At 40.6% G+C, this 24,731-nt stretch overlaps 1 protein-coding gene across 3 annotated transcripts in view; it reads right to left on the bottom strand.

Annotated features, from left to right (window-relative positions):
- DEPTOR (DEP domain containing MTOR interacting protein) overlaps nt 1-24,731 on the bottom strand; it is a 72,233-nt gene that overhangs the window by 9,453 nt on the left and 38,049 nt on the right. For all 3 annotated transcript variants that reach the window (XM_071738279.1, XM_071738280.1, XM_071738278.1), the window contains 4 exons: nt 15,156-15,341; nt 14,398-14,532; nt 11,284-11,354; nt 10,604-10,708 (listed from right to left, as the gene is read on the bottom strand). In XM_071738279.1, the coding sequence (XP_071594380.1) occupies nt 10,604-10,708; nt 11,284-11,354; nt 14,398-14,532; nt 15,156-15,341 (497 nt within the window). The remainder of the gene's footprint in view (nt 1-10,603; nt 10,709-11,283; nt 11,355-14,397; nt 14,533-15,155; nt 15,342-24,731) is intronic.

The raw sequence follows: 24,731 nt of genomic DNA, 5'->3' as shown, positions 1-24,731 counted from the left end.
ATAACTGAGGTTACTGGATGAAAGAAGAAATTGCAGCTGTGTGTTCAGCTCTGTAAATATCTCTAGCAAATGTGTAATTGGCTGAAGAGTGGGTGGTGGGGGAGTAGGCAAGTATCCAGGTCTTGCATAAACACAAAATTTTCTCTCTAGAGAGACACATTTCTTGCTCCATCTTAACACCAGTGCTATGCTGGCCCACTGTCCCATCAGTAGGCTACAAACTGGGTACCAGCAGAGCATAGTACAGTGCAGAGCAGAGAAAAATTACTCCATTTACAGAATTAAAAATGTAATCATGTAATTCTGGCTCTCCATCTTGGTATGTGTCTCCACTCTGGTATGGCTGGTTTGCCTCAGCAAGGCTTCATTACATACTTCTGTTGCATATGTTCATTAAATTTTATTTTTTTTTTTAAAGAAACTGAATTTTTAATAGTAACTCATACTCACTGGTCTCTGAAGAAAATATCAGAAATAAAACGATGTAATCTAAAAGCTACATTGTATAAAAAATTAATAAGTACATGTAGTAAAAGAATACGTTATAACATAGTTAAATAAGTCTCATAACACAAAATTGATTCATGGTTTCAAAAAAGGCCTCATCTCTGCCCCCCTCCATCCTCTGTCTCCAAGGATAGGAATCAATGGGAATTTCAGTCTTTACTTTTCACTGGGAGTAGAATGACACCATTGCTGTGCAAACTCCACAAATAAATAGACTGTACAAATTAGAAGAGGAAAAGAGCTGACCTAATAGCCCATGAGAACAACTCCCATTTAGGGCTGGGAGGCTTTCAGCCTGCACAGAGGTCCCAGATCTGCAGCAGCAGAGTTTGCCCAAGGGACTGAGTGGTCAGACCAAAGCCAACCATGGCAAATGGGAATCACTCACATAGGTAACCTAAAGCTATCTGTAGATACCTGGAGGGTAACAGCAGTAAGGACCTAATACTCTGAAATACGAACCTTCCATAAATAGGGAATAGGGATATATAGGTCACTGCCTCTCGTGGCTCTAATTGGGAATTGGTGTGTAAAACGATTGACTTAATCTGAGTCCCAGTAAGAAATACCTACAGGTAAAGCTGAGCTGGACTAGGCCACATCAGGAAAGCAAACCAGTGACTGCATGCTTAACTTTATAAGTGTTTTTACTGTATACTGCAACTTGATACCTACCAGAGAACAGCTCTGAAAATGTTAAGTAACTCAAACAGCTGAAGTTGGATGTTAAAGAACTTAAAATCTATATTATCAGCTTACTTACAAGGTCAAATATAATTAGGATAAACCAAGTAAATGTAGTTCAGTTAGAGCCCATATTAGTTAAAAGCAGTTCCCAAACAAGCCCAAACAAGATCCATGCACAACACCCTCAGCACCCTCCGGTATCAAGAATGTAATGAGCAGGAACAGTCTGCACCATTTGAGACAAACAGCTGCTCTCTGTTTGCTCAGACAAAAGTGCAATTGTTTTTCCATGTGTTTGACTAGCTAAACAGAGCCTTGGCTTTATTGCAACATGTTTCCCAAATCATTTGCTTATATCATGAAAGGAAGTCAGCTTGTGTCTTCAGCAGCAACGAGAAAAGACTTGGAGAAGTGCAGGGCAGGGTCTGCAAAGCAGGCAGCTGGGGAGCAGCAGCAGCCCCAAAACTGCTTAGGACAGATTGCTGCAATAGCCACCTGAGGACCCCTTCAAGGCTTTAAGTGAAATGGGTATTTCAACTTAACCTAATGATACAAAAGGCTTTTAATCCACTTGAGAGCAAAAGCAGTTCAAAATGCCAGCATGTACTGGCCTCTAATTTTTTGTCTTTTTTTATAGACTCTTAGGATAGTATTTTTTAAGATTTCAGCCACTCTGCAGATAAGTTCTTCAGATGACAGCCCCCTTTTCAGAGTGCCCAGGCTACCTAAGACCTGCAATAGCTTAAGAAAGCTCGAGCCAGAGTTAGGCCCCAGCTGTTCTGGCTGGCACTGGATCTCACGGCTCAGTGGGCAATAGACCAGGCTGGAATTTGGAAGCTGTATCAAAACACAAGCACAGCCCTGTTTTACAGGGCAGCTGAAACCAAGACTTCTTTCTCTCCTTCTGAATGCCTACAGCTGTAAGACTTCAGAAACAACCAAGAAAGCACTTTCATAAATGCAGGGTGATCAGATATCTGGGTTATCCAGCCATTAAACACCACTTACTTGAAAAGGATTTTTTTAAACCTACTTTTTATTAAAATTATTTGACCACATTTTAAAAACCTACTGACCTCCAATCATGAACCTGCTGAATTTTTTTTTCTGAATTGTATTTGCTGTTGATGCAAAGGCATCAATGTACTCATACAAGTACAGTGGGTCCCTTGTTGCCCAGTAGCATTTTAGGTGGCCAGCCTAAGAACAGCTTCAATTCTCATGTCACCTATGCTGCTGTAAATGCAGAAGAATGAGCTCTGAGGTATTATGAAACTTTCTGTATTTGCATAAGGTTTCAGTTGTACAGAAAAAAAGAAAAAGTCATTTTATTGCCCAGTAATTCTCTCTTTGCTAAAAGGGTCTTTAGAAAAATTCACACTGAGTTATTGGAAATCTAATGCTGTTCTGAAGGCCAAAATTCAGGTCTGGGATAACCAAAAAAAAAAAAAAGAAAAAAAAAGAAAGGTAAACCCACTTTATATTTGATGTAGGAATTCAAACTGCCTTAATTCCTTCCCTTATATTGAATAACATGGATCCTATTGTTCAAAAACAGGACTGAAAATCATAAAGAGAAATATTTTCTATTTTCTGCTGTTGGATCACTGCACTGCCCATCTGCAGGGAGTGGGTCTTTCTTCCATATTTCAGGGGGTGAGTTTTGATTTCTTTATGATGCAGCAGTCCCTGAGAGCCACAGCAAGCACCTTGTCTCTAGTCCAGTGGTTTATGAACACTGACTCAGGAGAAGAGAAACCCATCATCCATCAAAGCAAGCACAGTCCTGCACCCCATTAACTTGGTGGTGACTGCACTTGGATATATCTACATATGGGTGGAGTTCATTTAACCATCCAAAACAACTGCAGAAGAAGTCTTGAGTTATCAGAAGATCTGTCTTCCAAACAAATTCATCCTTAAACTACTCAGTGGTGAAAGAGGCAAAGAGAACCAGGGGAACAAGCAGAAAAATTGAGGTCCACCAAAAATAAGTAGGCATGTAGGACAAAATTCTCACATGTCTGAAGACCATGGAAGCTTTGTCATGGCTTTAAAAGATCCAGAATGCCATCCTTAAATGCCATATTAGGGGGTTATTCATGGAAAATAGAGCAAAGCAGCTGAGAATTTTGGTAGATCATATAGGATTGCAATACAGGAGCATTGGAAGTAGAAAGCCTCTACTCATCCTCAGAACAGTCCCAACCTGGGCAGGGATGACAGGGTGGAATGTTGCAGAGAAACTACTGGGAGCACAAATTCCTTGTCAGGAGGAGCAGGATGGCTTAGCAAGGGGACAGTGGCACAAACTGAATTTTGAAACTCAGTGGAGCCTGTGCAGGTGTAACATTGCTGCAAGGGAATTGTCCAATCTGAAATTTTGGATCCAGTGTTTCTCTGAGGCTGGGACACCTGGAGCGTACACTGGGAATCATAGCCTCAAGGAAGCACAAGGAAACATTAGCAAACTTGGAGTTTTATTCATTTGTACTGGTACAAAAAGAGATCTACTACTCAAATATTTTGATTATGTCAGATTTGCTGTTACTTTCCATATGTCCAGTCCCACAGAACTTTACAAGACTATCTATGCATTTTGGTAAAAATACAGTCAGAGTAGTTGTACAGAGTGTTTGTGACAGGGCAAAGAAAAGAATCCATATCTAAATTTTGTCTTCTGTGTGGCCACCAGCAGGTTCCACCATCAGGCCAGTGTCTCTAAGACAGTCTCCTGACACTCAGAGAGGTCCAGCAAGGACAGGGCTTTTAGCAGAGCAGAGGAGTAAAACCCACTAAGGAGCTGCTGCAGCAGACAGGCAGAAGAGAAACCGACTCACAGCTCACCCAGTGCTGAGATCCCCCAACAATGAGGGGAAAGAGCAACTGCTGAGAAAACATTTCATTATTTTTATCAACCTAGAGACACTGTGCCAATTCAAAGGATGACCAAGGCCATGAGGACACTGTTGTTGCACTACTAGTATTCTGTACGGAAAGCAAAGGAAAGATCTGCCAAACCTTTTCTCCTTTTGGCAACCAGACAAAATTCTAGCAGTGACACAGAATGCAGATCCCAAAAGCACATTATCTTGCAGTAAAAGAAATTCCCAGTTTGGTTAGAGGGCTGAATTTGTAAAACTCTCAGACAGCCTGCTGCTCATTACACATAGAACTATTTTACCATCATAATTTTGATGGCAATAATAATTCCAATATAATTAAGAGTACCAGGGATTTAGGATAGGTCCAAACTATTGAAAAAAAATCTCTCTCAAAAAATTGGGGAACTACCCTTTGAGGTTAAATAAACACACCCACTGGAAATGGAAACTTTGGGACAGTTACAGAGGCATGGCCATGGCTCACCAGCAAAATCCTTGAGCAAATGATGACCACAGACCAAAAAGAAAAGGCAGGCACAGAGTAGGAGCACCCAGGCACAGATTCATGTAGGATCAGGAAAGTACAGTGACTGCTATAAATGCTGATAAGCAGTTTTTAGGGACAATGAACCACTAATCCATTTTTCATATCAGTGTCAGAGTTCAGTATTTTCACATTCACAAACTTTTATCTCTCCCAACTTCTGTTGGGTCATCATACTATGGACTGACACAGATGTCTTACTAAATTTTTCCGTAAATTCTTTTAGAAAGATTTCTACTAAGGATTAAATGGGGTGGTGGAAAAAAAGATGTTGACTATTGTGTTCTTCCTATCCTCTTAATGCATCCTAATGTGACAATTGCTCTTCCTGAACATGACTGACAAGATGTTCAAGGCTAATGGCCACCCCCATCAGCTCACTCTCTCCAATCTTGTGGTGGATCATACAACTTAAAATCTGAGGTTCTGGTTACAGCTGTATAAGTGAAAGACAGAGCTACAACTTGTTTCAATTTTTTTATTTTGCAAAAACAGAGTTGATTTCATGGTAAAGTATCAAATCTGATTTCCTAATATTAGATTTCTTTAGAGTCTCAGGTGCTTCAATACAGCTTCCATGTCTCTATGAGAGAGAATGGACCTTTATGTTGTAGTCTATAATTCAATATTATCATAAAATGAGGCACTCACAGGGATGTGTCTGAAACTCCTATATACATCTGTACTCACAGTGGTGGCATTCATCCCATGCAGGGTTATGTGCATTTTGCTCTGCTGCTTCTCTATTTAAGGGCAAGCTATGAAAGCAGTTTGTCAGCAACTTTTTTGAGTGTTCACATTACCAAATACATTCATTCTGAATTCACTGTAATGTAATTATCAAATTCAGCAGAGAGCTGATAGCACAGCTAAAGGAAAATACCAACCTGCCTCAGTATTTTCATGCTGTAATTGAAAACAGATGGCAACTCATGTAATTTTTTTCGTGTTACAATCAGTAACATGTTGGTGTATGACAAGAATTCTAAGACTGAACTGCATCAGCTTTGACAATACCATATGCTCGTGCACAGTATAAATATTTATCCAAACCTACATCATCTTTTCATTTACAGCTGAGTCACACGAGACAGTGGAAGTACCCTTCAGATACCTTCAGTTAGCACTGAAGCATCTCCCCAGTGCTTTAAAGGGTTCGGGTCCCAGCACCAAACACTGAATGAGCTTCCCTTTTCTACATTCCATGGAGAGGGTTAAATGGAGGCATGGTCCTTGTGCCTTATTTATATAATATAAACCCCAGTCTTTAAGCTCCATCTAGGCTGCCTTTAACTTCTCTACTTTTCCCATTACTCTGTAAAACTTTGGAGATTGTCCACAGTCATAAACGGGATATTTTTTCCTAAGGGAATAATTTCATATATTTTTTCAGATTTTATCTGGCTTGTCAAATAGTTAAGCAATCACCAGTTTTGAGGTCAGATTGGCAAGACCCTTGGAGTGGGTTTTGCATTCCTCTGCAGCACAGGGTTCAACTTCTCAAGATTTCACAGTTCAGACATACTATTGAAAGCATTGGCTTTTCCTCTGATATCAGATGCTTTGGGGTTTCTTCATCCCCCACCTGGCACCTTATAATGCATAGGTTTTAGTCCCTTATGTTACAAGCCTGTAATATTTCATGACTGTGGCAGTATGTGAACTCAGCAGACTAATCACACAGTACTTATATAGCAGGGAAACTGGGCTTGATGACCTCGATGGACATGACAGCAATTTGCCCTATGAAACAGTGACTACTCAGTTACACTTGAGATTTGGCTCTTACTCTGCTAATGAAATCATTTGAGAACCTGGACCTGAAATGATAATTTGTGAATGCATAAGATAAAGGCAGAGGCAGAAAATCTATGAGGCTGACCTCCTCCCTGTGTCAGCTTTTAAAGATCAGGAGAGCAGAGCCAAGCTGAAAAGGTCCTGGCTGTACACAAGAAGACCTCAAATTAGAAGAAATTAGTACCAATGATACATGGTCCCCCAAACTCCCTGCTAATAACTGAAATGAAGAGGAATCAGAATAGGATAGAAAAGTTTTAGTGGTGATTGGCAATTTGTATGATACAAAGGCTTCAGTGTAGCAGCTAGAAATGCCAATTTGCTCACAATCACTTAAGGAATCAGACACTCTTCAGAGCTTCACAAAGTTTAGAGGTGGGCACTGATTTCTCCAGTCAAAGGGCAGAATAGATAATTACCCAAATGAGTGACTAATTTGACTCCTTTGAAAGCCACACTCTAACTCAGGTCTGCTTGTTTTGTCACACTGTTGCACTGATGTCACTTTTAATAACAATGTGTGATGTATAACTTAAGTCACTAGTTTGAAGTCAAATGACTTGTCAAAGCATACTTATACCTTAAAAATAGAATGTAACTTAGAGGATAAAACTCTGAAAAAGGGGGAAAAGGCTTTTCCTGGCAACAACTGGCAATATTTAGCAGTATCATCTGCAGAGACCTGAATTTTGCAGCCCACCAATACTGAATATTAAAGCAACTTAGGAACTTCAAAATCCTGCTGTTCCTTTCTTCCACTGCTGATGACAGCAGAAAGCAAAACTGCAAATAACTTAGAAGTAGGCATAATAGAACTGACTCCTTTCATAGTCCCATGTTGCCTCCAGCTCCCACTTGCTAATGCTCTTACTGCAACCACGATCTTCAAAAGGCTAACCAGATCTAAAAATACTTTGAATAAAGCTAATTGACAAGATATTTATTAAATTATTAACTCAGCTTCATACTTGAAGCTTCAGACTATAAATGCTAGTGCTATTTATTGGCCCCAGAAGAGCTATCAAGAAAAGCAAAAAATGTCATACCTCTTCAGCAGACCATGCTAACAGGGATTTACTCACAATTAAATTGTCTAAAAATGCCAAAAGAGGATGTCATGTGTAATGAGATGGCACGTGCTGCCTGCCATTTAGAGGTACATGTGTGATGGGAACCTCTTCATCCCAGCCACCTCGTGCCATGCCCACCACACAGCCACGGTGTGTGGTCAGAGCTCCACCAAGTTCATTGAGATTTCTACTGAGAGTCCATATTTACAGTGTTTTGGAGAAGGCCAGAAACCCAGCCAAGGTCAGACTGAAAGACAAAGTCCTCCAGGTAGGTTGAGTCTGTAATGTTTACTGATCTGTATAATACATGGCAGAGTTTCAAGTGCACAAAGTCAGGTCCCACAGTAAGACTGAAGGCAGGAATCCTCTCTCAAGAACTTACCCAGTGTAATGCAAAGACAGGAATACATTGCTCTCTGAGAGAAATAAGTGCAAAATCACAAGCTTTACACATAAAGACACTTCCAAAAACAATTACATTGGATACATCTCCTTAGAAGGAAAAACCCTACTGCTACTGCCAAGAACTTTTCTACAAAGTGCAAAGCCAAGTCTTGGCTCTTCTTCAAATTCTTGCCCTTTTCATCGTAGCCAACTTTCCTTGTTAGCACTTCTTTGGTGTAGCACTCAGAGCAACACTGTCAGACAAAAGCCTCCTTCAGCAGCCCACCAGAAGTTACTGGGACCAGTAATATATTTCTGAAGTGCCCCTCCTGCAGCTTTCAGGGAGAGGAAGGTTTATTTTTCAAGGAGCTGTCATTTAAAGCCTGTCATATGATTCCTTTAAGTTTGCCAGATTGAAGAGTTCTGTAACAGATGGATTAAGTGACACAGATTTTTAAAAATTTCAAATACTGCATTATAATTTACATACCTATTGCCATGGGAACACCTCAACAAAATCCCTTATTTTCAAAGAAAATTGGCATTTCTTCACCAAGAACTAAAGGTGTTCTCTGTTTCTGAAAATGGAGTACCAACTTTGGTGCCTAAACAGGGACCCAATCTAAGACACAGCCCTAATGTTTTCTGTGCAATTCTGCTGTGAAAAGCAATTTTATATAAAGACAACACCTTTGTGATTAATGAGGTCTGTCCTTTGTGCAAATTCAAGGCAATTGATACTATGTTTTGGTGTCTAAAATACAGTTTGTTCCCCTTAGGACAGTGGACTATGTCACATTTTTATATTTTGAAGGGTTCGGGTAGCCCTCTGTAACTCTATCAGACTACAAGAGTGCATAGAGAGCACAAATGGAAGACATGAGGACATAATTTGGTACAAAAAACAAGTTTCATAGGTGAAATATTAAATAACTCAGATTAACTGAAATATCCTAGTGTGTAGTCACAGGGCTGTCAGCATGAAACCAAAAATAAAAACAAACCAAAGCCCTACTATTGTCAGTTCTAAGCTGCTGAGAACTGAATTGAAATCTCTAAGATTATATGTATGACACCACAATGTTATTTTTACAAGTCAGGTTTCAGAATAGATCTACTTTATTGCTAGCTGCTGTATTCAGAGAGTAAAAGATACTGTAAAGTACTAAACTCCCAAGTTCAGGATCTAGAGTATGCACAGGATCTAGGATATGAATAAGTTAATTATTTTTAAATTTAAGTCCTTTAAATGTCGGTGGGATTAATTACTCAAAAATTATACCCTTCATATAAAAAAATTCTAACTGCACAATACATTTAGGTATTGTAAAAAGTGTATAAAAAACCCAGCTCCCTCAGGAATCAAGCCATGTGCCAGCAGGATGTGTCAGGAGCTGCCTGCACCAACAGGCTCTGCAGCTGATGTTCCCCCTCCCAGGGGTTTGCCTGCCTCTACTTAGAAAAAGCAAACATTTCAAAGGCTGTCTGTTCTTAAAAATAAAAATAAAAAATAAACCAAGCCAAACATCTGGAGGGAAGAAACCCCTGCAGTGCATTTGCTAAGGAGGGTACCATGGCAGGCCTGGCATCCTGTGATGGGCAGGATGGACACCCCTGGAGCTGCCTCCAGCTTGGTGGCTGGGTGTGAACACATGGGCCAGAGGATGCAGGATTGAGACTGATGGGCAAGGGAGATGAATTAAAAGGCAGGACAAAGTTCAGGGCAAACTGGGCTACATGTGGCATACATTCAAAAACTTCATCTGTGTTGCCACCATTCCATAACACATGACATAAACTGATAATTTCATCTTTGTGTCTCACCCAGTCTGGACACTGGAGTAGGTGTAGCAGTTCGTTTCCCTTTCTTACTTTTATATGTACTTGGTATAATGCTTTGCTTTTATTTTTCCCACTGTTCAAGACAGGGATTAATTCACAGATAAATCCAGAGTGTGATCCAAACCTGCAGCTAAGTCAATGGCCTCTGCATTAGCAGTACAAAAACCTTGACATGGAGTTTGTATTTATTTATTCTTAAATCACATATGAAACTATTTCAACTGTTTATGACAAATGGAAGTATGATATGTTCTTCTTTCCAAAAGAAATTGACTTGTGAATCTTGAATCTTCAAAGAAGCACAGAATCTTAGCTGATTAACAGTGAAAAATAGGTTAATGCTAACAACAGGTCAATGCTTTCAATAGGTACATCTGACTATGCCTCGTCTGATATAGGCAAAGTCCAGAAGCTGCATATCAGCAGTCACATAAATTGCAAAATAAAGATGAAAGCTAAAATTGTGCAGAGCTAGAAAAAGGTGAAAATAGCAAAGAAATCCAAAAAAGCCCACACCACCAGCAAAACCAGTCAAAAAACCAACAAAAAACCAAAACAACAACAAAAACAACTTGGAAAGGATGAATGAGTTTCTTGTGGAAAAGAGAGTTCAAGAGTCTCAAGGAACAAAAAAAAAACCAACAAACCACACCAAAAAACAACAACAAAAAACAAAAAACAAACAAAAACAAAAACAAACAGAAAAAAAAGGGACAGTAGGGGAGTGAAAGGCAGAAGAATTCACCATGCACAAATGACTCAAATTGAGACAAAGATACTCGATGCTGGAAACAAAATGACCTCTCCCTTCCCAAATACAGGCACCACAAGACCTTCAGTAAGCAGCACAAATATCCCTAGTAAATATTCCTGTTTTGAAAACCCACCTTCATCCCAGCTGCAGCTGCTGGCCCACTGGGGTCCACAGCCTGGATGTGGCAGGGTTTGCTGCCCCGCACCACGAAGCCCCAGCCCACTGCATCACCAACAATCTGGGAAGAGAGAAGAAGGACATCATCACCTCCAGTGAAAATTAATGGGGTGACATCTTAAATGGCTCAAGACATAATTGCAGCATCTCTCTTCTTCCAACACAGGCTGCTGCATCACTCATGGGAAAGGCTCATTCCAAATTATTCTTTTGGCTCTCAATGAACTATTTTTGTTGAAGTAGGAAGCTGCAAAAAGCAATGCTTCCAATGACTAGGTTAAAAATTGTCTTCACAGAAAGACTTTCCCTAATAGAAACTATATATCAAAATTTCTGTCCCATCATAGTTTAGAAAGACCTAAGTAGGAACTTTGAATTTGGGTAGGTAATCCATGCCTGCGGTTCAAGTATTACCAGAAGTCTTGATAAGTTTGTACAATACAAATGGTGTTGGCTTTATGTAATTTTACACTCCATTTAAGTCATCAGTACTACATTGGCATAAAGACAGGATAAACAAGTGCAGAATCATTTTTTAAATGTGTGGAACTGATAAGGAGTTTGGGATTTTAATGTCTGTTTGGATTATCTTGTGCATAAAACATGCAGGTAATAAATAAAATACTGGAAACATACCGTAAATGTCTTTCGTACATATGGGGCTCCAGGCATCAAGAGCTCATCAGCAGTCACAGGTCTCTTTAATACTGTGTGGGTACATAATGAATATTCAATACAAGCATTCCTCTAGAGTTTTTCCTAATAAATAAGATAAAATGTAGTAATATAACATTTTTTTTGTCCCACTTCTCATACACTCTTTCAGTTCTTGCAGACTTGCTTGAAAGCAGTAAAATAGACAAGGAAAAGAAAGTAGAATAACAAAAAAAGCAGAGTAGAAATGATGTGATCTTTAGGAAATCAGGGCATTTAGCCAAGATAATTTGTTGTCTGCAGTCAAGACCCACTACGCAGTATCACAGATACCAGAAGTGCCTGTTCCTGTGGCCAGTGTTGAAATGAGTGAGTGGCCTTCCTGGCACAGAGCAGCTTTTCTTACAAGATTGCTCTGTGCATGTTGGGTGCTTTCTGCTCTTCCATCTGAGTTGGGTTTGAATCATAGAATTAAATAATAAGAAAATTTTGCTTGATTCAGGAATTATGCCAGCTAAGAGATTTCTGCAATTGTAGGCACAGGTATCCAACTCAGTCTTGCCCAAGAACAAGATAATCTGTAGCTGGCTGGGATTTTATATGAAAAGGAAATACCAGCAAGTTTCTGCAGGTGGTTCTCCCTCGCCTTGCTATGTAAAGGGGTAACTTTTTCCCTGAACAAATTAAACATACAGTACTGCCAAACCATTCTGCATAGCAGTGTTTACCTGGCTTTAAACACTTTACAAGATGGAGGACAATGGGAAGAAGTATGTTGTTCACCATATTTGCCCTCTTCACCTCTAAAATTACAGCTGATTTTCTTTTAGTGATAAATTTGATGATGTCTGCTTTTTCAGTGACAGCTGGAAATAACATTTCCCACAGGTGGTATTCAAAAACACAAGATTTTTAACAACATTCATAGGAGCAGGGGGAACTCTAGAGTACAAACCAGGTTGTATTTTCTTTTACTTTCCCATGGACTTTAAGGAATGGTCACTTAGCCAGCATTACTCTTTGCAGAGCATGCCTGCTTAACGTAAAAAGCCTGAATGATTACGTTCATTTGAAGAGTCAAAATCAGGTAAATCATCCAGGCAGGACTTCCATGAGTGCCTCCCTTCTGTATGCCTCCAGAAATTCTCTTTGTTTGATGATTTTTTTTTTCCACATGACTTCTCAAGTAATGGCCTGGGGTTTTTTTAAGTGTTTGCCTGCAAGAGAACTAATCTGACAATAACTATACTGCTGCCTTGTGTTTATCAGCATGCAGTTCAGTGACATGCTCTGGGTCTGGATAGGAGGAAACTATTTGTGAAGAAAATCACTTTATAGTCCAGGAGATGATTAAGATTCCTCTGTAACATTTACATCTGACAGCCTTATGCTAACCTAAGTGAGATGATGTGAGAATCTGTACTTTCACTATGGGAGAAATTACCCTACACTGTATAATTCTTAAAAATAAGCCTGCTTATAAGCCCATTGCAGTTTGTTGTTCTTTTTTTTTCAAATATGAGTGCTAAAACTGTTCAGACTTTGAAAACAAGTCCTAGCGGAGAATTTCTTTCAAAAATATAGAATTTATGCAACATGAGCCTATCCTTTTTCTTAGTCTTGTGTAATCAACTACCTTAAAATAAACTTGTTATCACTACTCATGGGTTGGCACTTTGTATGTAGTCAGAATCACAAATAAATGGAAGTCAGCATACTTCAGACAACACACATATTTAGGAACAACACATGAACGCTGCTTTATCTGTCCCAGAAAATGTTACACAATGTAATTAATGGGTCCAAAGAGCTCTCATGCCAACTCTATAAGATATAATTTCTACCTGAGAGATATTCTGACAGAATATGTTAATGTGGTACTTTTCATATAGGAGCAAACACATTGCATGTAGGAGTAAATACACCTGAGGGTGGTGCTGAACACCTGACAGGATGCAAGGACCACCAGCATTGAGAGCATCCCCCAAAGCTGGAGAGTAGGTCTGGTGTTGGAGGTTATGGTTTCAGCAATCACACTGAGTCCTTCAGATTATTTTAATTTAGAGCCTCATACTGAATTCCCACCAGAGCCTCAGAAGAGGGAGAGAAATGTGCTAAAAGGAGAGAAAAAAAAAAGGAAAGAAAATGTCCCTGAACTGTGCATTTCTTTCTGATGACCACTCTGCACAGCTGGAGTGAAATGCACCTAAGTTCACTCATCTCCAGAGCAAATTGTCAATGTTTTGAACAGGATTCATACTGTGCTTGAGGCACTCTCTAGTAATCACTTTAAATGCCAGAATCCCTTTGAAAGCAAAGCTTACTCATACCTGCTAAAACCTTCCCCCTCTGCACAACACTCCCCACTCTGTTGGCAGAGACTGGGTAAATCCAAAGTAAGGAGCACAAAGGGCAGCAGGGACTCTGCTTTGAAACTCAGGGCTGTTTCTGAGGAAAGCAAGGATGCTGAAACAGTATCTATTGTGGTCTCTTTTCTCCTTCCCAGATGTAAAGTAAGAAACCATTTTAAGGGAAATGTGGAAGAATGGGTGTGTTTAACTTTCCGGCGTGGGATAGGAAATCCTTTGAAAAGGAAAATAAGCTTCAACACTACTTTTACCTTCCTAAACAGACCAGTAAGGACTAAACAAATGAAAATGTTAGAATGGCAGAAACAAGGCTGCCTCTTTTTTTAGAGGCTGCTGTTTTCTGAGTTGTTTTACTTCACAGCAATTCAAGTGGACAGTTAAACTCTCCTCTGACTTGCACCAAAGGAATGTCTCTAGGAGGAGATTTGAATCTATTCAGAGCTTGGCAATGAAGAGGCCAATCTGGGTCTCTGACTGTACGTCCTCCTAAGAGATAAACTATGGCTTGAATCGTAATTATGGGCTTGCTGCAGATATTATTGGAGGCAGGCATCTGGCTTGTGTCCAGGAGGACCTCAGGCTAGAGGATAACAGTTGCCTCTGGACTACAAAACCCACGATGCTGCAAATTTTTTATCTCTCCTTGTAAAGGTAAACTTAAGCATGATGCTAGGCATTCTTTGCATCTGCCCTGTCTCCTGTGTATGTAAGCAATGTCAGGGCTCACCAGATTTGGGGTTGCAGAGCACAGGGGGGCTGCTGCTGAGTGTTGGGCTGCTGCTGAAGTACCCACTGCTGCCACAGCTGCTCATGCTGCTCCTCCGTACTGCTGACACGATCTTTATCTCTTTGGTGGGGCTCACTGCCAACAGAGAAAACACAGTGTGAAAGGGAACCAGTATCAATTATCAGACCAATTTCTTTGGTTTCTTTAAAACATCAGTAATAAGCCACACTTGTGCTGACAACACTGGGAAGGGGTTGGTGTGTTTTACACAGTTAGAAGAGTGACTGCATGAGCATGATATACCCAATCATACCACCATCATATATCAATCATACCACAGTGGCTAAACTGCTGCCATGGCAGTGTCTTCTAGGAAGCATTTCAACATAGGGAAATAATTTTTGCCATTTTTCCTTCTACTTCCCATTTATTCTTTTGGTCCTTGCTGGAGACTGCTGCACAACAAATGCTACAGGACCTCTTCTCAGTTTTACTCTTCTTGAAAACTCCATATAGATATCATTACTTTGGATTAGAAAGGATTTAAACGAGTTCTGGTTGTTCATAGATCAGCACCTGACATGCTATTGATACAGGCACAAAGCCACCCCAGGCAGCTAAAACTTTGGTAAATGAACAGCCACACATGATACTCTGCACTGCTTCTTTAGATAAACACTGAAAACTCTTGGCCAAAAAAGGATTGTTTAACATCCCGTGGAGTCACCCTACAGGCAGCAGTGTAGCTGATGAGTCACCTGAGAGAAAACTGGTGTGTTTTCTGTTGTCATGGTTCTGCTTGCGCAGGCAAAAGGGGCTCTCGTGGCTTTCCGGCACCAGGCGGGATTTCTCGGTGACGAGCTCCAGCAGCCGCCGCCGCCGCCGGAAATTCATCCTGCACTGGTAGAGCAAGCTGCTGTCCATAAAGTGGTGCTTGTTGGACACTGGGAAAAGAGATGGATAGAAATTTTATGCCTGGGTAGGGCTGCAATCAGAGCATACCTAAGTTCAAGGTGTGCAGTGCACGTTTTGCCGTAAGTAAGCAACACCTGGAGCTCTCCCCTCCCCTCTGCAGACTCAGGAAAAAGGAGGAAGGTGGTCAGCTTTACATGGGGAGCTTCAGGAAATAGGCTTGTATGGTGTAAATAGCAAAGTAGGAACACTGGGGGCCATTGCTGAGAGGAATCTTTTACACTGCCTGGATTAATGACAAGCACTTCTTTTTGTCAAGTGGAAATAGAAGCATTTCATCTTTCCATGACAGGTTTCATAATGGTCTAGCTCCATGCATCTTCCTTCTCTATGCTGTTTGCTGCTGCTGCTGCTCACTACAGAACACTGAGCTTCTCACATGAAGGGTTCTGTAAAATCATCCAGTCTAAAGCAGCCCCTAGCTCTGAGTGGCTCTCATTTGGAGCTCTGGGGCAGCAGAGAATCAAGACCTGTGTATTTCCTCTGTCTTGTTCACCACAGACACCGTGTCCCAGACACTTCCTGCAGGCCACTTCCTCCCTTTCACACGGATACGCAAGATTTGGGAACAGGCACCTGGCCAAAAATCATTTCTTATATAATGAACAGAAGTCTTAATTGCAGCCTGTTTTGACACAGAAAGTAAATCCCAGGTTTTAACTGTCCAAGCAAGAGTACCAAGTCTACCCACAGACCGCAGCGTGGCCACAACATCTGCCTGTTCACTGCCACGGATGTTGCATCGTAATGGTGATGAAAAATGCAGCAGTTAAACAGAGCTCTGTGCCAGGTCCCAAAAGTGCTCTGACTCCTTCAGGGCCTGATCACAGGCAAGCCCCCTGGAGCATTCCCTGCATTAGTACTGCAGCATCTTTAAAAACTGCAGTGGATGTTTTGGATGCATTTTCTCCATCTTCACCCTGCTCCTGTGATCAGGTTCCACAGAAATGATTTGCTGCAGTCCATCTTTTCAATGAAGGATCTAGATTCTGGATTTACCTAGTGTGTAAATTGCATTTCTTCCAATATTGACTCATAAGAACTGGTGGGTTATAGGCATTTATATGTAAAGTGTAAACAACCACATAGATATGCACCCAGAAGCCAGCCAAATCTTTGAGTCCATGACTCAGTTGTTTGGCCATAGCCTCCTATTGCAGACACAGAACTTTTGTCTTGCTCTTTGCTCTGTCCAGCACATGGGGTCTAAAAGCAGCAAAGTCAAAGGTGCTACACCAGATGCAGAGCCTGGAGCCAGGCTGGCCTTCTTTCCCCTTCTCCTCATCCCTGACACACTCTTTCTTGTTCTCATCCCTTCTTAATAACTCCATGTGTCCCAGATTGCTCACCATGACTCCCACAAAACTAGACCACACAAGTAGTAACCTTGCAAAAAAGGCTGTTCTTAGACATAAACTTCCAATATGTCATTTGATGCCAGTGAGCTGAAGGAGTAGCCTCAAACAAGGAAAAAGTCCAGACACCTTCTCCAACAATACTCATGCTAGGGATGCCAGGTAAGTTATCATCATCTGGACAACAAAGAAGAGTCCAGTCCTAGGCATGACCCTCAGGGTGCAGCCCTCCATACAGATACAGAAACTGCCACGTGGGGTCAGACCACACATCTGTGTTGCCAAGAAGCATGTTTGACTCCTGCCTGGGTCACCATCAGAGAGGGGATGCTATCTCTACAAATGGACTTTTTCCTCTGAGACACAAAGAAAAATCAGGACACAGATGTTTCTGAACTGCTTGTGCTTGTGCCTGAGCTGCCACACAGACCGTCTGCCCCAGAGCCCCGCAGTGTGGCATGGGCTGTGGGATGTTTCTCACACTTCTGCAAAAAGGTTTTTTGAAACACTACCATTTTTCCATCAATAAAGCAGAAAGGTGATGCCAGTCAGCCAAACTGCATGTTTCAAGTACCATCTACACAAAAGAGTCCTGTGATCTTGATTGCCTGGCTCTGCCAAAGAGCTTCAGAAGAGCCAGTGCCACTTGGCTCTTCTCTTCTTCATTTTGAGGCTGAACCTGTTGTTCCCTCAAATTACCCATATGTTTCCATGACCAAAATGGCTTTACTAAGTCAAATTTAGCACTGCAAGCAATTCATCACTTGTTCCAACATAATAAACATTTCAGACACACAGTGCTGCTGCCCTCATCGCTTTGGATACATAGAGTATGCAATACAATTTAGGGAATTAAACAACACTGACTAATGATCACTATTTTTGAAAAACAGAAGTAGAGATTTGGAGGCTTGCCTACATCTACAAAATGATTTTCTATTAGGCAGAGTTAACATGTAGGTGTTAATGTGGCAGGCTAATGTGTAACCACCAGTCTCATTTTTAGATCACTGATGTAATACCCAAAAATATGTATATCTAACAATATTCTACCACATTATTAGAATAGCCTGATGCACATACAACAAATTTAGGTTTTTTGGGGGGGGGCTTAATGGCATCTCACAGAGTTCTGAGAAACTGATAAAAAAAAATTCTATTCTGTTCCACTTGTTCAGCACACTACTTGTATTCATAACATTAAGAGAAACAGGGCCTCACAAATACTTACATGGAAGTAGAATTACTGTTGCCAACCATTTGCAGTGTAAGAAATATCAGTATATTTTCTGACTTGGTTTAAATATTATGGCACGTCAGTTTTAATTAAAAACTACTCTGTTCTGTTTGTCATTAAGTGAAGTGCTCTGACAGTCTTCAGGAATTATGATAATCAGAGATAGCACCACTTGTGTTGTAGAAATCATAAAGCAATCTGAAATTCTAGAATAATTATTGACCATGAAGCTACTTACTATAAAGTTCATTATGCCAAGATACTGAAGATATTTTAGAATAACAAGACTTGTTTTGACTGAAATATAGTCATATTATGTATTTGGGATAGCAAAGTTTAGCTCTTACATTGTAATAATCCACCCCCTCTGTAGCTCTTTAAGTCCATGGCAGGGTGAATTTTTACACAATAAATGCAAACAAGTGGAAAAGATGGGACAAGTTATTATATGCTGTAGAATATTAGTATATGAATTAGATGACAAAGGATTTGTAGCCAGGATATTTATGACAAGTAGTATTAATAATGTGGAGTGCTCATTGATTTTGACAGTTGCATTCCTTATTTCCATCGATAGTTCACATTTCATGTGAGAGTGTTAGAACAGCAGTGTGAATCCTCAAATTGAGCAAATAGCATATCTGTAGCACCATGTAATGTTTTGCATATTTGTTGACTAAAAGGTAGGATTTGTGTACATTGAAGAAGCTCAAATATAACCAGGCATAGTTAGCTCAAGCTGCCTCCTTGCAAATATATCATCAAATAAAATATTTCACCAGAATTAAAGGTGTGCCCCATGGGGCTTTATTGTGTTTGTTTGGAATTACCAGCTTTCTGATGTATTTATGATTTGGGGTGAAATGTTCATGCTGGGAGTCTTCCTAGGAGTAAGTGCATCTGGGATGGTTTGGAAAAAAGGGGTTTCCAGGACTTTTCCAAGATCAGAAGGAAAAAAGATGCAGAGGAGGAGGAGGCAGAAAGCAGTGCAGGCTGCCTCTGATGCACTCCTCAGGTGTTGTGTCTGACTTCCACTGGTAACCAGGAGGACCTACACATCCCCTTGCCCTTGATAAATCACAACTGTGTGAATGTCAGATAGAGAGCATGCCCCTAAGGCTGGGTTTGTCACGTTTGGTACCTGCTGGGGGAGAGGTCCCATCACAGGCATTGGTGCTTAGTTCAGCTGCTTTAACACTTCATGGTTTGCTGCCATCAGCAGAGAAGAGCAGGAGTGAAAAACCTTTCCAAGCTGACTGCAGAATGCTGACAGGACTGCACGGACTTGCTTGGGAGGGATTTCTTTTAAGTTAATGTAGAGGTTGTTACCTTGGACTGATGTGGAGTGTTGCCTCAGAGGCAGCAGCAGATAAACTCAAGGTACCCAACAAGGTTCTGCATCAGGTGTCTGTCCCTCATCAGAACTGACTCAACTACTCCTGAATTAGTTCACTGCCCTCCGTTAGTGTAGCGTGCAAAAGGCAACTGGCACTGATTTCAGTTTGAGATAAATTGTCAGGCTGATGAGGATCAGGACCTCTATTTGTACATGGTGAGAGTGATGTAAAGAGCAAGGTGGGGTGACTTCATGGGTTTTTCATTCCAAATTAATTCACCAGCGATCATGTGGTAGCAGGTTCATGTTATGATGCGCACCTTATGAAACAGAAGAAAACTGTATCAAAGACAGTAAAGAAAATATATGGTGACTGACAACCTCCAAAATCATAAAAGAGCACAAGAGCATCTGTGGCCCTGGAGGGAAAGGCACCAACATTAATTCATATTCACTGAGGACAAACTGCAGAGTTACAGTCACAGCCCATCAGTCTAACTTCCCACATACACAGGTAACAAAATTGCTCCCAGAAACAGGTTTTAAATCTAATTTTTAGGCTTACAAAACCATAGGTTACTCATACTTTAAAGTATCGTGCAGTGATCACTTTTCCCCTTAAGAGCTGTTCAAGCTTTCAGCTACTTTCCCTGCCAGGCAATAAAGGTTTAACTCAAGGCTGAATTGGTTTAACTTTAGCTGCTAATCCCTGGACTTTGTCACACTTTCATTAGAAAGTGACACAAGATCTGGTCAGAAATCTTTGTAAAGAGATCTGTGAAGTGTTGAAGCCAACTTTCAAACATCTTTGACTGGATGAATAAATAACACCCCTTAAATTCTGACTTGTTTTTTAGCCCTCCTTAAGCCCTCTTCAAATTTTATCCTTTCTGAAATCCAGCTATCAGAACTACCTGTTCACAGTTAAAACCTCCCTCCCCTTCTCTTGCTACATCCTCCTTTTTGTACACTTCAGGCTCCTAATAACAGTTACTACACCTGTACTACAGGAAAAGCCTCCTTTCCCTGCACAGCATTGCTTCACACCAATGAGCGAAGCCTGAATTCTCATTTCCTAAATGTATTGTCTTCCAGTTACATCACCAGTTATATGAAAAAAAACATTTGAGAAATGACTACTGATTAATAGAGTTCAATTATTTGTTTGCTGTCTTATCTATCCATAGAGTTTGCAAAGTTCATTAGCATGGTCATTCCCCATTTATATTATGATAAAGAAGATAAAAATTAGAATATTTATTGTAGCATTTCTCTGATCAGGAGCACGTAATGTTGCAGCTTACAGTTTCTGTCCAAATACATTAAATACAAATTCCAAAGTCAATGCGAATCTTTCAGCTTCTGATTCTGACAAAAAATCCTGGCCTTTGCATGGTGCTCAAACAGCCTTTTCTTCTTTTGCAAGGAGGCTGATGCAAAGCAGAGATAGAAATATTAGCTTTACATTCATTTCATATAACTACCAAGGCTTTAGAAAGTACAACATCCTGTTTTAATAAATGGTGTGACTCATGCCTTAAAAATCAGGTCATTTTTATAACTGTTTTTTCCCTTAAATCCCTCCCACAACTTCAATTCCCCATGATTTTTAGCACTGATCACCTGTCTACATCCCCACGACAGTGATTAACCCTTTTTACCATCTGAGAGCTGCAGCTCCCAGAAGGCCACATCCAGAGATGCTCTCCAGTTGCTCCACACATCCCCAGAAACATGAAGCTGTCACCAAATGAGCCCAGGGCTGGAGCTGGGGAATGGATGCTCCGTGTTGAGGGAGAGCTGGCAAAGAGATGAAAGGTCCCCTCAGAGCTGGATGAGAGCTGCTCTCCAGAGAACGGAGGACACACTGAAGTGTGCACTTGTTTGTTTGTGTGAGTGTGTGCTTGTGCTGGGGTTAAGAGGGAGGTTATGAAAGCAGTAGCAGATTATATGGAGTTTTCAGCACTGATAAGTCATCACATCCCTCAATGAAGCACAAAAGCAGCACTGAGCACTTTCAGCAGTGCACAACACATTTCCAAGCCTTTTGCTGTACCAGGTAGTGGCCCCAGTTTATCTTTTATATACTTTATCTTTTTACTGAGATAGTTTCCTCTATTAAAAAGATGTTGAACCCAGTTTGAAGCTGCACAAGATCATTCTGGACCTTCACTGTTACTGGCTTCCATGGTCTGCACCTTCCTCTAGCAAGTCAGAGATGGCCATACCAGTTTTGACCTCTGAAGTGGCAGGACATTGCCCCAGAAGAGCTGAGGAATGCAGGAGGGTGAGACACAGGCTGAAAGGCTGCAAGGAGCAGCAGGGGCTGCAGGGAGCTGTGGGGCTGCTGGTTTATCCAGAGGAGGACATGGCCCAGGCTGCTCCCACCAGCTCCCAAAGCACACTCAGGGAAGGGTCAGGCTCCAGCCTTGGGTCCTTTTCCTTCCTCGTTCCCCTCTCTGAAGCAGAACAGTTGTTTAAAAGGCAAGGAAACAAACTGAAGCTCTGAAACAACACCTTGCACACAGCAAGAGTGAGCCTGAGAGCTCAGAAAACACTGACCAGCTGCTGGGACCAGCATGGGCATGGCTGCTGGGCCTTTGCCTGGTCCTCACCCCAGCTCCACACTGCCCACCTCTGCTGCACAGCCCCATCACTCCTGCCCCAGCCCTCCCACCTCCTGCCCTGCACCAGCACACGTGAGGCTGGAGGAGAAAAACCAGGCCTTTATTCTGCACTGAACAATGCTTTTCCCACTCCTCTCAAAGCCTTCCTGTTTTTCTAAAGCTAATCTGGCATCTGCAAATGCATTTTAATAATGGCACCTATTCAGATTAGTTTCCTTTTACACGTCGATGAATTCCACCTGCTTGGAGCTTCCTCAGATCATGGAAGAGAGAACACAGATGGCCAGAGAGCACAAGGCCTTCGGTCTTGGATTCCCTGCATGATGACACTTCCCTCTCCTCCTTTTACAAATGTATGTGTGCTATAGGTAAACCCACTTGCAAATGTGCTCAACCAGCACATGAAACTCTTGGCAATGCAGCTGTACTAATGGTGGGGTTTTTTCTCATTTGGATTACAAAGAATTTGTTTTGAAAGGACAATGGCTTGAACTGCTCTAATTTCTACCTAGTTTCTCATACAAAATTGCAAGGCAGATCCTGGCACTGAAATAAAAAATTCAGAGAGATGCTCCAGCTTATACTATCTAAGGCTGAAGTGAGTAAATGTGTCCAGAAGTAAGCAGGTGCTGGACCTGTCTGTAGGTCCAAAAAAAAAAGAAGTGTGGTATAATTAGAGAGCCGTGTCTCCTGAGCTTCAGGAGCTTCATGTTTCAGTGAACCATGGTATATTTATGCAGTGCAAAAACAAAGTCTAGACAACTTTTATACTGCCTTTAAAGCATCAAAATTACAATAGACAACTGTCAGAAGTTCCTTGGTAACTGAAATACAGAGCATTCTGCTCTTATTAAAATAGTATGTTCTGCTCAGTGCATTAACATTTTATTTCTCCTGCCTTAAAATGGGTATGCAGATAAATGTTTCTATACACATTCTGTCTTTCCAGTAGGTTTGTCATCTATTTACAGTCTATTTTCAAATACATGTGACTTACTCTAGCATGAAAAGCCAGTGTTCAATCACAAGCATTTCAGCAGTCTTTTCAGTTTGTATATGAGGATTTATCATCTTTAATTCAGCAAGTTTACAGAACATAACTAACTGCTTTTCTTTGCTTCCAAATAAAGTATGGAAAGTACAGTCTGTGGCAAAGGAAGCAGAAGATGAAAAGGCCCATCTGGGTATCTTTTTTCTGGTGCAGCTGTTAAAAACTGAAACTCATTCTCTACCAGAAAAATAGAATCTGGTAGTTAATATGAAAAGAAGTCTTCATGTGCTACTTACACAATATTTCAAAAACCAAATCCATTCCTGCTTTAGGTAAAGGCAACTGCAAGAAGAGCACAGTGAGAAGAGAGTGGAATAGGAAGCTGGAAGATTATACTATTACATACAAGTTCTTATTCTCTGACTTCCCTAACAGGGCAAAATAATGAAAAATATGCAAAGTGGTCTTCAGATTTAGTAGAAGCAGTTAAATAACCGTGAGTGAGGTTGCTGTCCCCACATATGGGAACTACTGGGGAAGAACTGCCACAAAAATAAACAGCTGAATGTCTGTGCATGGCACACTCACAGGGGGAACCCAGCTCAGAATGAAAACAAAATTGTGTTGCAGACTTCAAAGACTAATTGAAAGTTTGTGTTTTACTGAGATAAAACAAAGCACCATCTGTAAAAATGCAATGCTTTATACTTTTTAGCATGAAGTACACACAATGAATACTTTGATATATCCCAAGATGATGTGATCTAGGTGTGAGGTCAACTACAAAAATTATATTTTAAGAAATCTATTTAGAAGTTGTTAATTTAGAAGGACAGAACCTATTACCATTTAAGCCAAAGATCTGTGGTTCAATGGCACTTAAAAATTCCTATCTGCAGCTGATATTTACAAGAAAAGGGATTCCAAAGAGAAATCTCAAATTAAGAAAGAAGAGTGCATTTAACATATATGGCAAAATTTCATTTTCAAAGAAATGTCAGCTAATCATAAGCTACAAGACATCTAAAGTAAAAGTAACAACACATGCTTTACAATTCACAGAAATTTTAGATGAGAGAGGGAGAGCTTTTTAAAAAAAGTTATTGTTAGCTATTTAATCTGCTACCGCAATTATAACAATTATTCAACAGCATCATGTGTCTTGATCCTTGAAATTAAAAGCACTGATCATCTTATTAAAGGAAATTTTGCTGCATAAAGGTACAAAGTCCTTGAAAATAATAGGGAAAATTAAATATATGTTTTAAGATTTTATTGCAGAGACAGGGAGATAGCATATGTCAATATTTACTGTTCTCGCTAAGTCACTAGAAAATGTTTTGTTTTCATCTCTGAAATTAATTTGCACAGTGGAGTTTTTCTGATAAAAGATTAACTCTTGAGAGGTGATAAGTAGTTGCTGCTGTGCTAAGGCATCAGAAAGTGTGTGTGTGCCTTGGATGCACCAAGTCTTAATTCAATAAAACTTTTTAAAGCTGAAAGGTATTCTGTTCTGGAGAGGAGAGGAGATGCAGAAATGCAAATGCAGAAAAAAGTACTGGCAATTTCACTGCCAACACAAGCATTCAAAAATGCACAGTGCATAATAACCTGCTACCTGTACTTTTTTTATTCCAAAGTTTCTGGGGGTACCAGTCCATAGGAAAGGACATCAGGCTCTGATTTGTAAAAATGGTGGTTTGTACATTATGATTTGCATGTGCCAGTGGGATTTTGGAAGGAAGCAATTCAGAGCTTGAGGACCTTTCAACATTTTCATGTATGGTAAGGGAAACATGCACAGTTATAAATGCCC

The sequence above is a fragment of the Heliangelus exortis genome, chromosome 2 (assembly GCF_036169615.1).
Source record: "Heliangelus exortis chromosome 2, bHelExo1.hap1, whole genome shotgun sequence".
NCBI lineage: Eukaryota > Metazoa > Chordata > Aves > Apodiformes > Trochilidae > Heliangelus > Heliangelus exortis.
Note: the sequence above shows the minus strand (reverse complement) of the source record. Positions and strands in the feature narration are given on the sequence as shown.